Here is an 18,082-nt window from a genome sequence, read left to right on the forward strand (position 1 = left end):
AACACTTAGATTATGAAGTGGTCACACATGTTACAATGAATTTACATTTCTCAAAAAGGTGAAGTAAAAGGTGTGTTTCAGCATGTCATCCCCCCTCTCTCCTCCCCCACATCTCCTATTCGTCCTCAGCTGTACTGTCAATAAAGGCCAAAACCTGCTCAAAAATAATCGTAAAAAAACAACAACAAATAAACAAATGAGGGAAAAAGACAGAACGGTCATACTCAGAATAAACAAGGAGCAGTTTAATTAAAAAAAAAAAAAAACAAGTTTAATGTGGTACTTCCAAGTGTCTAAATGTCTTTTCATGTCTCTGCAATTGCTTGTACTTTTCTGAAACAGGCAGTGATAAACTCAGCAAAGCTTTTGTTTGTTTGTATGTTAACATTAAGTTAATTTGATCACAGCCTGATCACTTGAAGCAGCCCTGCCCTTCAATGTATGCAAAATTTTAAGCCTTAATAAAATGTAAATGGGTGAGTTGCATAAAAGTTCACCCCATAAATCATAGTTGTCATCAATGGGGAATTAGCTATAGAGACCAAGTATTACAAATAGCCAATTAAGCGATAGATAGAATGTGTGTGTGTGTGTGTGTGTGTCATCTATTAATTGCTTGTCATATATCAGTTTATTGGCAAAAATTCTGTCCTGTAAGATGGAGGATTAATGTAAGTCTTAGATTGAAGCACAGCAATTGACTTGTGTCTTTCTCTCACTTCCTCTTGTACCGCCAGAGGAGAAAGCAGCTCTGTGCTGTGGCAGATGCGCAGACAGCTGCTGCTGGAGCTGGTTGCCATCCTGCCACGCTCACGCATTATTGAGTACCCAATGACAGAGATGTGGGAGAGGAGCCCGGGTCAGGTACTCTGGCCTCAGAGAGAGCATGGCTGACCAGCCACTGGCCCCTCTCCTCCACTGCAGCAGTGGCGCATATAAAGACTGTATCACTGATGAAACACTTGCAGCATACACATATCTACCAAGACACTCTATACCCTGTGGCCAATTTGCTGTTTTATTACTTATTAAGTACGCTATTGTTTCCTGCCTGTGTGCTAAGTAGTTTTCCTGTCTCAGTGTATTTTCCACTAAGATGTGTAATGTAATTGGATTTAGAGCCTGTTTGTTTCCACCCCTAGGGCAATCCTCTCAATTCAGTGTTGCGCCTGCCATGTAGAATTTTTCTTATGAAATATGAAAGGAGGGAATTACAAAATACTTGCACTGTTGCCTGCAGGTTGTTTTCACTCATGGTAAACCTACCATTGTTGCTGTTTTAACTTTTTACAGATTGCCATCAAGCCCAGCTCTCTCAGCAAGATGAAGACTATCTTCACACAGGAGATCTTCACAGAACAGGTACCTACAATGTAATCCTTAATCCTTATGCAATTTTTTCCCCGCTTATTCCAGGGTGTATTTATGTAGACTTTTTTCCTAGTCAACGCTCATTTATTCTCCCTATTGAGAACTTCTGTAAACACAGGATTGTGGAAGCTTTTAATTGAACAATGTGTCACAATGCACTAAAATGTTCCCCCCTTAAAGTGGCCATAAATCACTTTTAATGTAATGCCACCCAGCAGTTTTTGATAAAGGTATAGACACCTCACTATAACAAATTCCTATCATCTCACTGCATATATCATCATCTGGCCCAGTCCTACATCTGTGTATGTACTTGATATATGACACAGCTGATAGCCTTTTACTGCTGTGCTACATTCCTGCTAATTAAAAAAAAATCTTATTTGTTCTTCTTCACCCAAATTCAGTGCATCCCCCTGAAACAAAATATGTATAAAGTCAACCCCATATGTAGGCTAAATAAAACTAAAAATGCTCCCACAGAATGCAACCAAAGACAAACTAATTATTGGACACAAATCTTTGACCAAATGGGATTGCATTGGTTATCTTAATCTGCATGAGGGAGCTGGATACATATGATGACATGCTGTATGTCGTTATTTTTATGGATGTCTGAGTTGACTCTGGACAAGAAGGGGAATTCAGTGAGTCATGTTAGCAGCAATTCTTCTTGGCCTTGGTGTTTTTTTCAGATGGTTTAGCAAGTTAGTTGTGTTGCTTTGCGACACAGGTCAAGTCTCATGCACTCTTTGCATATGATTTGTTCTCTTTTGAATCCCAAGTAATTCCAAACAACTGTTTTGTGTTGCCTGTCTGCAGTTCAACATTCAGGAAAGATTTTGCAGTGTGCCCGACATGACAGCATGACAGCACTTTAAAAGTAGAGGCTGGCTGTTAGTTCAGGAAGCGCTTGACTTGATGTTTTGGTCGTTGTTTTTTATTTTTATTTTTGATGGACAGGTGGTCACAGCCCATGCGGTGAGGGTTGCAGTGACCAACAGCCTAAGTGCCAACATCACAGGATTCCTCCCCATTCACTGCATCTACCAGCTGCTTCGAAGCCGAGCCTTCACCAAGCACAAAGTGTCCATCAAGGTAGGAGATGTGCACTGAATGCCCCGCTGATGACTGCATAACTAGCTGCTGTATGTAAAGTCTGTTTTAAAAAATTAATTTTGCCCTCCGGTGTTGTCCTTGTGTGCATCTTTCAGGATTGGATCTATCGCCAGCTCTGCGAGACAACCACCCCCATTCACACCCAACTGATTCCCCTAATTGACGCCTATATCAACTCCATCCTCACTCCGGCATCCAAGGCCAACCCAGAGGCTACCAACCAGCCCATCACAGAGCAGGAGATTCTCAATGTCTTCCAGAGCTCTGCGGGGGTGAGTCAGCCTGAGGGCTTTACAGAAACTTTGTTCTTTGTATTACATCTTATTTTGATGAAATCTCACAGTATGTGTGAATATTTGAAGGTAGGGGTAGGAGATGTATCCAATATGTCCAACATATCCTACCCCACTATACCATACCCCATATTTTAGATTTTTATTAATGCACTAAAAGTAGTCTGTTTTTATGTGCAGCTCTCCCTCTCACATACCCACAGAAGGAAACTGATAAACCACACCAACCAGTTAAAACGTCCATCCTTGTCCTGAGTTCACATCACTTCAAATGCAGTTCAGTTTGAGAAGGGCAGATGTGGAACAAAGGACTCTGCAAAATATGCCACTAAACGACTGCTCCTAAAGGAAGCAGTACCACAAATCTGCTGCATCACTTAAAACACCACCCAGATCAGAACACTGCAGTTAGGCTGCAGCCTCCGCTTTCAAAAAGACGGTCAGACTAGCCACCACATTGTTTTGCCGTCCGTGTATATACTAGGTATTATGGTAAGAGCGCATAAGAACTGACTTCACAATACAAGCGACCTCCCATAGCCACCCCCGTAAATATAGTATGAGTAAATATAAAATAATAAATGAAAGTAAAGACAGTTTTTAAAAAAAAAAAAAAAGTAACTACCACCTGCAAACTGTATTTCAGAGAAAAGTTTGTTTTTGTGGTGCGGATAATTAGTTAAATTTAATAATAAAGTCTACATTTCCAAAGACCAGTGTGACCTCAGAGTGACCCTCAAACAGTATCAGGACATTCTGATGTGGAATTTCAAAATTAAAGCCCTTCAAAATGTCATATACAAGCTGTGTTTCCTCTAAATTCAGCTGAGTTTACGAGAATGATCACAGTGGCATGATCATACGCACCAAAGGGTTAAATCAGGTAGTTGTTAAATAAAAAATCGAGATCTATATTGTAAATTGCGGCATAGCCTAAGAAAATCGAGACATTATTTATAAGCTGTATCTCCTAGCTCTCTCTTGAGTCACCAGAACCTCCCTTTAGTGTTACCTTTAATTTAAGATCTCTTTTTGTCCTTAAAACTCTTTGATATTTAAAGCAAGCTTTCTTCGTTGCAAATTTTATAACATCACTTTGTTAATAATGACTGAGTCAGTGCAAATTGGGTTGTTAAAATGGAAACTCCAAGGTTTTATATTGCCAGTAAATCTTTCAAAAGTATCCATCCCCACAGTTACTGATAATGCAGAGCCATATTTTGCTGCCCTTCCCTGACCTCTAACTCTTGTTTTGCTTCTTCTTTGCCATTGGTTAGCAAGGGGAGGGCAGTCGAGGAGGAAGACAGCGCTACTCAATCACCACCCAGCTCCTTATTCTCTACTACATCCTGTCTTATGAGGAGAACCTGTTGGCAAGCACCAAACAACTGGGTATGTACAAGACAATAGCTGTGTCCCATATAACACCGCACTGTGCCTGGCTTCCCACTGTGCTGTCGGCTTGCTTCCTTTCCATTTCTTATTTCCTCTTCTTCTGCCTGTCTAAAGTGCATCCGTTGTCATCTCCTCCGCTGAAGGAGGCATTGTGTGTAAGATGGAGGAAATCTGTCAGGCAGCTTTTGTCCTCTGTTAAGTTGTAGGAGATGCTCTCACTCTGGATGTGCAGTCATTCATCCTTTTCTCTCTCGGCACTGAATGTTGGCCGCTTCATAGAGAATAAATGGAGGGGCTGACAAAGAGCCAAGTACAATGGCTGCGGGAGCTGAGCTAACTAGGACAGCTGTAGGTTAGATTGAGCATTAGCAGTTAGCCTAGTCAGTGTTTATTCTCTCCCATGACGAGCTCTCCTCTTGCCCTTCATTAGGCCAGATTTATGTGAGAGTTTATGCCCATCTCTTTAATTGCTGTGTTTACCCAAGTGCTCCCGCAGCCTTCAAGGAAGGAGTAATGAAGCCCATCAGCAGTGGTAATGAACCCACTTCAATGAAAAATCACCTCCGCTCCTCTAACGCATCAGCACAGCGGCTCTGGCATCCTTACACTGCCAAATGAAACACTTATGCTCTGTCTTGTCCTTTTCTTGCTTCATGTTCTCACCCTCTCTGTTTACTGTCTTATAGTTTCTGTGCTTCACTCACCTTTTTTGTCTTTTTTAAAGCCCTGATGCAGAGGAAGCCAAAGTCCTACTCAGCAGCCTTGATGGACCAGATCCCCATTAAGTACTTGGTTACGCAGGCACAGGGACTGCAGCAGGAGCTAGGAGGTGAGACTTAACGTTTACACCTCGACATCCATGTTTTATTTTACTATTATGGTTTTACATAGCACACAAGTGACATGCCAAGATTGTTCTTAAATTACATATGACACACACACAAAGAAAATTAAAATTCTTGTGGATAATAAACTTAGAAGTAACCTTTCCTTCTTTTTCCCCTGCTCCCAGGTCTGCACTCTGCCCTGCTGAGGCTGCTGGCCACCAACTACCCCCACCTTTGTCTAGTGGAGGACTGGGTGTGTGAAGAGGAGGTGACTGGTACTCTGCCCCTGCTGAGGAGGATGATGCTCCCCAGCAACACTTGCAGATACACTCAGAGCCAGCTCCATCAGGGTGAGGACAGTGGGAATAACCCCTGAAAGAAATGAGGCTGGGGCAGACAGTTAAAGGAATACTTCAACCCCCATATGATCAATTGTGTATCAGTTACTCACTCTATGTAACATCGAATTTGTGGAGGAAACTTTGTTTTTGTGGCGTGCATGTGCAACTAAATGTAAAAAACAATCTTGATGAATTGAAATCATTGGGGTTAGGGTTTAACAACAGCAAAACTATATTAAAAATCAGTTTATAAACTTTCACACAACTCATGCAGTATAATCCAAGTCTTATTTATCCAGTTGAAAACCTCATCATTATTATTTTAAACTGCTCTCTTTAAAGCCAGACTCCACTGACAAAAACAGCAACTCACCTCACTGAACATGGGAGCTGCTGGTCTACCACTGTCTTGATTAGTTTGTCTGTGTTATTGTGTGACTTTGGTGAATCCAAAGTGACCCTTTAAAACATGAAAGTCACACAGTAACAAGCTAACGTGTAAGGGGCCGTACACATGTACGATTTTTGTACCTTCAAATTCGTTGTTTTCAATGTAGACGTGTGGCAGGAGCGCTCAAACGCCAGAGCGATGCCAGAGCAAGGCCGGGGCGTGACGGCTGTGCTCTGAGATAGACTGAGTTAAACTTTTGGGATGCAGCAGATGTCATGTGACGAGGAACAACCAATCACAGCTGTCCAATATCTTTCCCTTCTTCTGTAAATATCCGTCTGTGGTATATACAGAAAAGTTGATCATGTTAGCGCAGGGCTGCCAAAGCTTTATATCTGTCCCACAGGCGATAGGCCCACACACATATAAACAGCACCTGGAACAAGATCAGCTCTGCACTCATGATTTCAGGTAAATAGGCTTTGATACGGTGCATCTTAAGGTTGCTTAGCAACCTCAGACGCAACGCGCTGCGGCGCTCTTGAAAGCTGGCCCAAAAAAAAGGCACAAAAGTAGCACCCAGTGCCCAACCTTGTGTTTTCCAGGAAGACGTGACATGTGTACGGCCCCTGAAGCAATGTAATGTTTTGAAATGGGCGTAGATAAGTTTCACTTAAAGTTCACTGTCAAATACTAAGGTTTTAGTGATAAGGCATGTGTTTGAGATGTACTGAGATATGACTGGTTAAATGAGACTTGGATTATACTGCACAAGTTGTGTGAGATGTAGTTTTGCTGTTGTTAAACACAGACTTAAATTCAGCAGCTTATTTTCTTGTTTTTGGATTCTTCAGTTACTGGAGGCATGTGAGAAAAAATAAACGTAACACAGGGTGAGTAATTGATGTACAAATAGTTATTTGGGTAGGTAAGTATTCCTTAAAGGCTCAGCTCCTGCCTTTCTGCTAAAATTGCCAGATTCTTAGAAATGTGAGAAATATCATCGAAGTCTTAACAATCAATGCCACGTATATGCATATATGTGAACAGAAACAAACTAAAGAAGAGCATCGAGAGACGGATAAACTGACATTGTTTGGATTGAGCGTGGTAAAATAATTAAAGTCAGCCAAATTGAATCCAGAAATATCTCAGTTGGAAACAAACTGTCAGCAGTGATAGTAACCTGTGAGCCGGGGTTGTGCAGGTGAGAGCGTATTGTTACCGGTCTTGAATGGAACAGGGAAGAGAGAGGCTAATATCATCTAATACATTTACAGGTGTAAGCCATTATCCAGCTGAAATCTTATCTCAATGGTTAATCCTTCAAGGTTTAGAGGATTATGCTGTAATTGGCTTTTCTTTGATAGAGATCCTTGACAAAATGCAAAAGCGTAACGGATAATCAGTTTCACACACCATTATGCCAGTTAATGTATATACACCTCTACATATTGATATTGTATGTTTTTATGCCGCTATGCACAATTGTGTTTAAGGCTCCCTCTGCTTTGCACCCCTCTGCAGGATAATGGTGACAAGAAAGACAATGAATATGAATAGAAAGCATGGTAAGAATAGGAAAATAGCTCCTCTGCCTCCCAAGGCTTTATGATAGGAGGTTATCTGGGGTTTTTATCTGAGTTTGAACAGACTCAACAGACTGCAGCATTAGTGTGGAACTTGACCTTTCAAGTGCATGACCTACTCAGTATCTTTTTCATCCTGTAGATTTGACACTCATCTTTGATTTACACTTTGTGTAGATTAAGTTTAAAGGATGATAATACTGTTTTGCTTCTTTTTAGCACTTAAAGCTGGGGTAGGTAGTTTTGTTTGGCATAAATGGACAAAAATCCCATGAGGAACTTTGAGCAAAACTAGACTTCTGCACCTCCTCTCGGCTCCGTTTTCAGGCTTTAGAAAATCAAGCCAGTGAGAGGAGACTTTGGCCAGTCACAGGTCATTTCAGAGAAAGCTTGTTTGTATTGGCTGTTCTACAAATGCAAATGCGCGTGCACATGCCTTTGGTGAAAGCCTGATTCAATGGCGGAGAATCTTGCAAAGACAGTTGCCATTCCAGCATTGGCGTCAACTGCCTACCCTGCAGAGCAGCCCCAAATAAGGAAGACGGACTTGTCAAAAAGGGAGTCTGATGGAGAGTCTGACAATAAACAAAAAAACACACGTCATCGTTGGCAATGCGTTTCAAAGATGCAGATAAAACTTTGCTAATAGTTTAACCTTCTGCTAACCAGAGCAAAAGGCTCACATCTGAAAGAGAGAGCGGGGCAAGGATGCAGCTGTACATGAAATAAGATTAAACAAATCTATGTATGGAAAACACTGGGTTACTGTATAAAGCGCGTACATGAGCTTGTGGTCGTCTGGAGGGAGGGGCGTTGGACAGAGGAGGAGCTGCAGGCGGAGTGAATTTTCAAAATGTTCTGTTGTTTTGTTTTATTTTTTTTCCTATTCCAGATTTCTGCCTTCCACGGCTATAAGTCTAAACAAATGTGTTTGCCAGATGTTGCTACTGTTAATTTGATGCTCCACGAGTTTTTGTTTTCTATTAATTTCAGTGCAAACATTTGGTTCCGATTTGAAAACTAACCCAGCTGTTTATCGTCACAGCCTTCCAGAAGTTACCATCCAGCAGTCCCAGGCTGATGCGTATCCTGGAGCATTTAACGCTGCTCTCACCCGGAGACCTGATCCCTTATGCAGAGGCCCTCACAGCCAGCATGGCTCTGCTGCTGGAGCCTGCTGTGCCGCGCCGAATACTGCAGACCCTCAACAAGCTCTGGATGGGCCTCAACACTGTGATGCCTCGCAGGTATGCACTCTGCTGAAAACAATGAAATGTTGAGACAAAGGATGAAAAATGCCACTGTGACAGCCTCAGTAGAGAATACCACTGTCTGACACATGAGAATAATGCACTGTGGTAATTGGAATAATCAGTTTGTTTACATTGTGCATGTTTAAATGTCATATAAGATCCACATAATTGAATTATCTAGTGGATATGGTGTATCTTCTGCCTAAAGGCGTTAATTAGTATGCCTTACGTTAATGGCATCACTTCAGTATTGGGACTCAAAATCAATGAAGTTCAAATAAGTATCTTGTCTTCACTAATTAGAATTTGGGATGTTTTACTTAACTTGAAGTCCTGGACCCTATTTTTTTTCTCTGTGATTTTGTGTTTAAGTGACTAATGGCAGCAACAAGTTTTGAAATAAGTCCAGTATTCATTGAGAGCACTGCAGACAGGAGTAGCAAGTCAGGGTGCAGTGTAACCACTCGGGCCATATTTACACCCTCAATTTACGTCCCCAAACTCCAAACACTTTCACTATGGTACCTTTGAAACCTAAAGAAACCCTTCAGATATGGTACCTAGACCATAGGTCCATTTAATGTTTCCACCCAAAACAGTACTCTTTCATGTGGGTGGGGTTTGTTGTCACTCACTGCTCCACCCAGCACTCACTCTATTTCCTCCTTTATCAGTCTGCACCTCGTTTATCGTCCACAGAATGAGATAGTACGCCAACATTTTAAGAATAAAATAGAACAGGCTGCAGTGAGAGTGTCTCTCCACGGGATATTTAAAAATAGCGGGTTTATGCATTTAGTCCTTCTCAGGCAAGCTCAGGGGGTTAGTGTTGCCGGAGCTCACACGATTCTCCACAATGCCTTTAAATGCTTTAAGATCCACTCATTACTAGAAGTGTTATGTCATCCAAAAGAGATAATAAAAACTAAAGTAATGGTCAAAGTTGTCACAGTGAAATTTAAGGTGTGTTGATGGATTCCTGTCATCAACTCATGCATTGAGTAACATTACAAGTTAACATTCCACCTTAAAAGTTGCCGGCAGTCAGCCCAGTGAATAAAGTTTTTTTTTTTCTCTGACTCCAGCTGCTGCAAAAGGCAGCAAAACATCCTTACATTTTATAATTACAGTTCACTAAAAACTCTCCACAGTATGAACAGTGGTTACATGAGCCTCAAAACCAGCCACAAATCAGCCCTGAGCAGAGTGACTGTCCTCTATTGACCAATCAACAGATTGCAGTGTTCACAGCTCCACCTTTTAGTACCAGATCTGTGTGCTAGGTACCCCAACAGAGGGGGGACCAAATGTCAGGACGGTACAGAACGGTTCCATTGGTGCCATCCACAACTTTTCACAGTGGAAACTGAAAAAAGTGTACTAAACTGAACTGTACCATACTGCTCAGTGGAAATGGGGCTCATAAGTGTCGGTTTTTGACACTGACAGGCTCAGATTATTACTTATTAAGTGTCTGATATTATGGAGAGGATCCCTATAGAGGTTGACCTTTTTGTTAAAGAGTAAGATCCTTTTTGTTTAAACTAGAAGCAGCCCTGAAATTGCTATTACCAGACGGCATTTAGACAGAGTGAGTTTAACGTGTATAGGGCCATCATATTTTCACATCTACCTGGGTGAATTGAGGGTTTATGGTGATTGTCCAAACAATGGGCAGACAATGTTTTATTTTGCTTCTTTTGACTTTGAATGAAATGTGTTTTATGATGATAAAATTACTGATTATTTGAGTCTGGTGGGTTTGACAGTGGTGATTTGGGGGCTGTTTCTGGCTAAACAAAAAGGTCTGTCTCTGTAAGTATCCGCTCCATAATGTTGTCAGACACTTATAATAATGTGAGCCTGTCAGTGACAAAAATAAGCACTTTAACTGGGCGAAAATTGATGCCCCAAGTGGTTACATTGCAGCCTGTTTCGCAGCTGCCAGCTGCAACAGTCTCACTCAATACTAGTCAAATTTAAAAATAAAAATAAAAAAATCTTTCTTCCCACTATTCACTTAGAGCCCAGGTTGAAAAATACCAAACTTACCCCTTAATGAGATAAAAGTAAATTGAAAAAATGGAAAATATAAATATGAATTCACAGATTAAGTGATGTTGTTCGCTACTGGTGAGATTGATTTACATTTTATTTATATGTATTTTCAGTAAAAGGTTAACAGTAGTACTTGACTCAGTGTCGTCTCTCTCAAGGCTGTGTAAAGTTGCTGTGAGACTCGGTAAATGGATTAAAGGAAGACCTGTGGAACAAGAGTTGTTGCCCTTAACCCCGGGCAGCTTGCTCAGTGATTATTGTGTGAATAGATCAGAGGTATTGAGCCAAACAACTCTGTCAGCCTGCGTGAACTCTCTGGACAGAAAAGGGTGACCCTCACACTGCCCCGGGGCTCACAGGAGCACAGTTACCAAAGCTCTGAGCAGATATCCTATCGATCCGAAGGGGGTCTGTAACAAGAAGAGCTCAGTGCAGGAAAACTAAGGGAGACTCTCCATGAGGGAGATGTAAGGGATTGTTGCTCCCTCCCTCTGCTCTTCCTCACTCCCTCTCATAGTATTGAATGTTGCAGAGGGCTGGGTTCTGGTGAAGCCAGCAGGAGGGCAGCAGTGTCAAATTTCACACAGATCCACTGATTGATGCCAGTGTGCGAGCTGCAAGAAGGCTCAGAGCTCTAAGAGACACCTGCTGTGTATAGTTTGGCATCCATCTGATAAGAGAGATGGAGGGTGAAATGCTGCCACAGGCTAATTTGTGGGAAACTGAATTAAACCCCTACTGAATGAAGTGTGTTTCTTATCATGTTTTCATAGCATCTGGGTATTTTTCCTCCAAAATTTAATAAATTCATCATGTAAAAAGGGTGGACAATTCATGATCGGATCATCATTGGTAGTTGATCTGGATAAATATGATATTTTTGTTACCTGGTAATTTTACTATTATCTTTTTAAAAGTGCCACATACATTTTTCCATCAAAATCAGTGCACAAGTTTTTCCTCAAACCCAGGTAAAGCCACATAAAATAGGCAATGGACTCCCCATTACTTTCCATTGCTAGGAGACAAGTATGCCTTTGTGACGCCGGAAAACAGGGTCAGTAAACAGTAGAAAGCAGCATGGAGGCCAGTGATAGTGTACGGAGGTTACTTCTATTTTACATCTGCTACTTATTCAGTCTCGTAAATTCAGTGTCAGCTAGTTCTAAAATGATGTTAGACATCTCAATTTGAAATTCAGTTTGAGTTATGAGGCTCAGGATGCTGGGGAGAGAAAGTAGAGTATTTCCTCCACTTGGTAACACTCAGTATGATCTGAGTGAAAGTGAAAACTGGTATCTGTGTTCCAGGTTGTGGGTGATGACCGTAAACGCCCTCCAACCTTCAGCTAAGCTGCTCAGACAGCAGAGGTACACTCAGAACGACCTGATGGTGGACCCTCTCATCGTGCTGCGCTGTGATCAAAGGGTGTACAGGTAACTACAGGGCGTACTCTAAAGGGCTGCGTAACAATTGTTAAGAATATAGCTATGACATGTACACAACTGCTGTGTTTAAGTGGTTACTGATACAACATATTGTTTTCCTAATACATAAGAATGGTTGAAAGAAAGAAAAAACAGTTTTTATTCTAGCGCTCACCAGATAACTGTAGCTGTATATCCGTACATGTTCAGATTTTGTAATCTACCCAGAAAAATGGAATGGACAGCGGAGGTGTTTTTGAATTTAAATGCATATTCAATAAAAAACAGAATTACAGGTTCATTTTTTTCTTTTTATTTTGCCAGGTGTCCTCCTTTGATGGACATTGTCCTCCACATGCTGAATGGCTACCTATTGGCCGCAAAAGCCTACCTCCACTGCCACCTGAAGGAGACGGCTGACTTTGATCGGCAGAGCCAGACGGTCTCAAACCTGGGTGTGCCCGGACAGCCAGATACACCCGAGGTCACCAGGGAGGAGCTGAAAAACGCCCTTCTAGCTGCGCAGGTATTTCATTATCAACTTTTGAATTCTCTTTTTATTGATTTTTGACAACAGAATAAACAAAAGTACATCAATAAAATAGACACCACATAAACACAAAGATCTTTTGAGCATGAAAGAAAATAAGTAAAATTGAAACCTGGATCAAAATGTACATACATAGACAACGGGGGATTAGTCCATACTGGAATTAGTTTTTGATGCACAGCTACCCAAAATTCGTGCCATTTCTTGGTTAAGGATTTCCTGCAGGCTACCAATAGTATTCTTATTTTTACTTGTTCCTCCAGTTGTCTCCACTCTAATCAGGTACATTAACTCAAAACTAAAAATTATTGTGGTTGGCGCAGGTATTTTAACCACACATTTTGTCTCACTCACCTACTCAGACTTCACGTTTTTTAAAGAAGACATATTTTTATTTTCATGTCATGGGGGTTTGGTAAAGCAGGAATGCAGAAATAATCTGCATAAATATCTAAGAGTTGACCTTTCACACTGAGCCATGGCAACCACCTGTTTGTGTTTAACCCCAGGACAGCGCAGCAGTCCAAATTCTCCTGGAAGTGTGTCTGCCAACCTCCGAAGAGCAGCAGCTGGGGGCCAACACAGAGAGCCTGCTGAGTAGCATCAGGGGCCCCATGCCAGGGAAATCGAAACAGGGAAGCCTGGGGCCGAGAGCCAGGGTGGGCGTGGAGGACGCCGAGCCAAAGGGAGGCCTGCTCAGTGACTTGAGGGAGGTGCAGTGTCTCATCTGTTGTCTGCTGCATCAGATGTTCATCGCCGACCCCAACATTGCCAAGTTGGTCCACTTTCAGGTAACACAATGGGAAGAAGATGAAGTGGGCTGTACATTTGATTTGTTGTTTTACTGAGATAGTGTGGGAAGGCTGGCGGGTTTACAGAGTCACAGACATAAAAGAGAGTTATAACAGGACTGAATGGAAGGACAACAGGGACGTGTTGTGCAGGCTCTGTGTGACACTCCCGCTTCTCAATGTAATTAGTGCACGACTAGATTTTCTTGCTTCCCTCCAAATTTCGCCATTACAAAGTACAGCTGTCTTCAAAACACTTTGCTGAGGCTTTAAACATGGTGTTGACAACGTGTATTACCAGGTATAACAAGGGATGTCTTATCCAACTCTACTCAGTTTATAATGGCCCCGTTAAACCTCTTTTATACAGCTGATAGTGACAGCCAACTGTTTTACATTGCTTTAAATGAAAGTGATAGACTAACGGCTGAATGACAGTCAGACTCCAATGAAGAAACACAAACAGCCGATGCTCCTATGTTGATGCAAAGCTGATTTGTTTATTGCTTACACACACTTTGGGAGCTGGAGGATACAAGCCTGGTCTCAGCAAAACTATTCTGAACAACATAAAACTAAACTGAACTAAAATAAAATGTAATAATCAAAAACTTGCAATACTATGAATGATTTCTGTAGCCATGCACAACAACCATCAACTGACAAACTACAGGACCAACAGTCCGACCCCAGGAGCGAATATTTTTAGCGTTATTATTTAGCGTTAAATGATGACTATTGTTATTATTATTATTGTTATTATGATTGTTATATTTTTACATTTGTAGTTATAGTATTATTTTTTAAAAATTATTTTTTTATCATTAATTTTTATGTATTTATTTATTTTTAATTGCATTTGTAGATATTTTATATGGGACTGTGGGGGGGATTAGTCCTTAATGGTAATTGCCTTCATTATACCTGTTGAATAAATCAATACATTCATCAGAAAAAGTAATGTTATTATGCTTTGTGTGAGCAGCTGATTGGACAGTGCCACATTACTGAAAATACCATTGAGTCAGTTTTTCAAAAGAGCCATGTCATGTTGACCCCATGAGTCACTGCATTCTGCCATGGCATTAGTGGTAAGTGACTGCAGCACTCCCAGGAGTAGCAGACGGCCATATGGTGGACTTCATCACACCAATCCTCCCTCTGTCACGCTAATCCACCCTCGTCCTCGCTGCCAGGCAGAAGCTGCTGTGTGCATTCGTGTATACACACACATGCACACACACACACACACACACACACACACACACACATGCACGCACACGTTTTAATGACCGCTTGATTGAATCAACTGTGTATTCTTCCCTTATCATTCTAGCGTTTATATACTAAGATTTATATTTCCTGCTCTCTCTGCCTCTCTCTCTGTCAGGGTTACCCTCAAGCTCTGCTGCCTCTAACTGTGGCAGGCATCCCCTCCATCCATATCTGTCTGGACTTCATCCCAGAGCTGCTGGCCCAGCCCCAGCTGGAAAAGCAGGTGAGGCCTCCCAACCTCCCCTCCCCTTCCTTTCCCTCTCCTCTCCCCGCTTTTTCCTGGCTTTAAATCCCAGACTTGCCCTGGGCTTGTGCCAAAGCCTCACTTACACTGTCATGTTTTTTTTTGTTTTTTTTTTAAGGCAGCTCCGCTCGGCGCTTTCTGCTGAGTGTTTGCATATTTGCTACATAAATAAGTGGGAAAAATGTGTGTGTCCAAACAGATCTTTGCAATCCAGTTGCTCTCGTACTTGTGTACCCAGTATGCACTACCCAAGTCCCTCAGTGTAGCCAGGTTGGCCATCAGTGTCATGGGCACCCTGCTCACAGGTCAGTGAACTGTTTTCTTTCTTTAGCTGAAGCCTCCTTTACTCACTTTGTCTTTTTATCTACTTTTGTGTCTCCATTGTTGGATTTTCTCCCGGCAGACTCTCTGTTTACTGTAACTCACAATGCATTACATTATATCAGCTGTTGTCACACACCGTGTCTTGATGTCTGTATCCCTATATTTGGCTGCCACCATCTGGCCTTTGGCTGTCAGTGCAGCATTCTCCATTACATAAGTGCACAGTGTGTGCCAGCCTATTAGCCACTGTATTTAGTGTGTGTGTTCTGTGTTGTAGTGCTGACTCGTCCCAAGCGCTTCTCCTTCTTCATGCCCATCCTGCCGTGCCTGGTGTCCTTCTGCCAGGCCTTTCCTCCGCTCTATGATGATGTCGCATCTCTGCTAGTACAAGTGGGCCAGGTCTGTGCCTCCGACGTGGCCACCAAAGCCAGAGACATCGACCCTCTCATTGCCCGTGAGTATAGTTCACTTGGTTGGCTTTTCATTCAAATACCATTAGTGACAGTTCCTCTTAGTTTGTATGTTGTATACATCATAGACATCATCACATGGGGACAGTAACCGGCCAAGGGGACTGATAAAAAAAAAAAAACAAAATCCACCAGCCAGGCATATTTTCTACCAGCCAAAATAACGAGAGCAGAGAGAGTTTAATTTATCTCGAGCATGCATATTTTACTGCCTGAAATGTTTGCATATCGGTTATGACTTTAGTATTTGATTATTTAAATATGCTGCAGTAGAGACCTGTTAAACAAGAATATTATGGAGTTTGCTGGTAACAACTTGGTTTAATTCTTAAAATAGAATTTTTACATGTGAAATAAATGGGATATTTTTTATAATTTTAGCATCTACTTATTAAAATGATGTAGTGAAAGCACAAGAAAGTGTTGACAGACGTATTTCAACAAAGGAAAATAACGTTCACAGCCGTTCGAGTTTACATTTCTGAGTTTACGAGGTGCACTGAAATGCACCACAGTAGGCACCCACACACTTTGCCTTACAAAGCTAAGTAGATTTCAGAGTTTGAGGTGCACCTGAATGCACCGTGAAGTCCCTGTGACTGTCACTTGTCTCCGACACTGACATACAGTAGGACAGAAGCAATGTGACTGTAAAAGACATCACAACAAGGCAGAGACTCCCACTGTTTGTTTGTTTGTTTGTTTTTTTATTACATGACTTAGTTGCTACAAACATTTACCTGACACTCGCCACCCCTTCCACCCTTCATGGTTATTACCAAATAGCAGAAACCCTGTTCTTGATCCAACATTTAAATTTTACTACATAATATAGCTGCACACTTATCTGAACCTAAAGTAGGCCTGCATTACACCTGATGAAGCTAATCAAACCAAGATCGATACATTTCTAATTTAATAAAAAGAACTGCTTCCATTGTTAGGGAAAAGGACACAATGCCAATACTGGGAGTGGTTTCCCACGGGCAATGATTAAACTTCGCCCCTGCAATGTTGGACATGTTTCTTATTTTACAAAAGAAAAGAAAAGAGAGTGACGGCCCTGTTAATATAGCTTGTGTTCATGTTTTCTCCGTGCCCTTATCCTGTGAAGTTATCTTGAATAATGATCTAAACTTTAAAAGATAACAATTTGGTATCCACCTTATCCACCTACTTCTTTCCAAGAGCAGTTGGGAAATAAAATGTGGAACACACCACCTGTTATAGCTCAAACTGGATTATGTGATCATACCTCTGCCATCTCTGACAGCCATCTCGAAGCATTGTTGTTGTTTTTTTCCCTTTTCAACTGAGCACGCTAGCAATTAGCTCGCCTTGTTCTATTAAAATATTGTTAAAGTTGACATGGCCTGAGCTAGCCTAAGGTAAACATGTGCTCCACCAGTGGTTTAAGTAATTACATTACTGAGAAGTTTGTTACTTTGCTGCCTCAGGTCTGCAGAATCTGAAGGAGAGGCCTCAGGCGGCTGTGGCTCCAGGAGGTTCCTCCAAGCTGACATCTCCCCAGAGGACAGCAGAGGACATTGGTGGATCTGACTCTGATGTCCAGCTCTGCTACTGTGTGGAGGCCACCTTCATGGACATCATCAGCTCCACCCTTCATGGACTATAGACACACATACACGTCGAGGAAGAGGAGGGACTGGACTGAAACCAACAACCCTAAACACTGCCTCGGTGCTCCTGAGAGGGCTACTGTCAACACACATCCATTCATCTTTAACAAATAGACTACGACTGATGTCACCTTTTGTCAAGGGCTTTGAGACTTTGTGAGGTTGTGGGTTACAGTCATTCTCTAGTCTGTTTGGTCTAGAATAAAGCAGAATGCTGAAAAATCCATTCCCAAATATTTGGCATCCTGTAAATAAATCATTATTTGCAGGTTATTTAGAATATGTATGTTTATGTGCTCTGAGTTTGTGGAAATTAAAATACTGAAAATGTTAAATGGGTCCATTTTCTTGACCTCTATTGGCATATTTTTCTAAGCTGTAAGTGACCTTTTCTCAGCCACTGAAAAAAGAAAATGTTGCCTTGAAATAATATGTAGAGCTTTTGTACTGTGTGTGTTTTTAATAAAACAAAGAAGTCATTTCATTGATGAGGTGTGTTTGGGACAAAGGGGAAACATTTGGGTTCACATGTTTGTCATTTACGAGTTTGTGTGGTGTCCATCCTCCAGAGAGTGAAGAATAATAAGACATTTATTTTATTTATAGAGAGCACTTTCCATGGCACTCGAAGACACTTTGCATTAGTTAAAAATGATAAAATAGAATACAGTAAGATACACATGACATCATTCACACATTAAAATCCGTACTGAAAAGATGAGTT

The 18,082-nt window shown here is 41.5% G+C and overlaps 1 protein-coding gene across 1 annotated transcript in view; it reads left to right on the plus strand.

The window, feature by feature from the left end:
* ints2 (integrator complex subunit 2) overlaps nucleotides 1-17,842 on the plus strand; it is a 29,871-nt gene extending 12,029 nt beyond the window's left edge. Inside the window, exons 11-25 of the mRNA XM_049592447.1 lie at nucleotides 738-864; nucleotides 1,294-1,362; nucleotides 2,335-2,469; nucleotides 2,586-2,762; nucleotides 4,061-4,175; nucleotides 4,903-5,007; nucleotides 5,191-5,355; nucleotides 8,372-8,573; nucleotides 11,948-12,073; nucleotides 12,389-12,590; nucleotides 13,124-13,405; nucleotides 14,796-14,903; nucleotides 15,124-15,229; nucleotides 15,526-15,702; nucleotides 17,176-17,842. Coding sequence (XP_049448404.1) covers nucleotides 738-864; nucleotides 1,294-1,362; nucleotides 2,335-2,469; nucleotides 2,586-2,762; nucleotides 4,061-4,175; nucleotides 4,903-5,007; nucleotides 5,191-5,355; nucleotides 8,372-8,573; nucleotides 11,948-12,073; nucleotides 12,389-12,590; nucleotides 13,124-13,405; nucleotides 14,796-14,903; nucleotides 15,124-15,229; nucleotides 15,526-15,702; nucleotides 17,176-17,354 — 2,275 coding nt within the window. The 3' untranslated portion in view covers nucleotides 17,355-17,842. The remainder of the gene's footprint in view (nucleotides 1-737; nucleotides 865-1,293; nucleotides 1,363-2,334; nucleotides 2,470-2,585; nucleotides 2,763-4,060; nucleotides 4,176-4,902; nucleotides 5,008-5,190; nucleotides 5,356-8,371; nucleotides 8,574-11,947; nucleotides 12,074-12,388; nucleotides 12,591-13,123; nucleotides 13,406-14,795; nucleotides 14,904-15,123; nucleotides 15,230-15,525; nucleotides 15,703-17,175) is intronic.
* Nucleotides 17,843-18,082: the final 240 nt, after the last annotated feature.

Source organism: Epinephelus fuscoguttatus, linkage group LG12 (genome assembly GCF_011397635.1).
Source record: "Epinephelus fuscoguttatus linkage group LG12, E.fuscoguttatus.final_Chr_v1".
Taxonomy (NCBI): Eukaryota; Metazoa; Chordata; class Actinopteri; order Perciformes; family Serranidae; genus Epinephelus; species Epinephelus fuscoguttatus.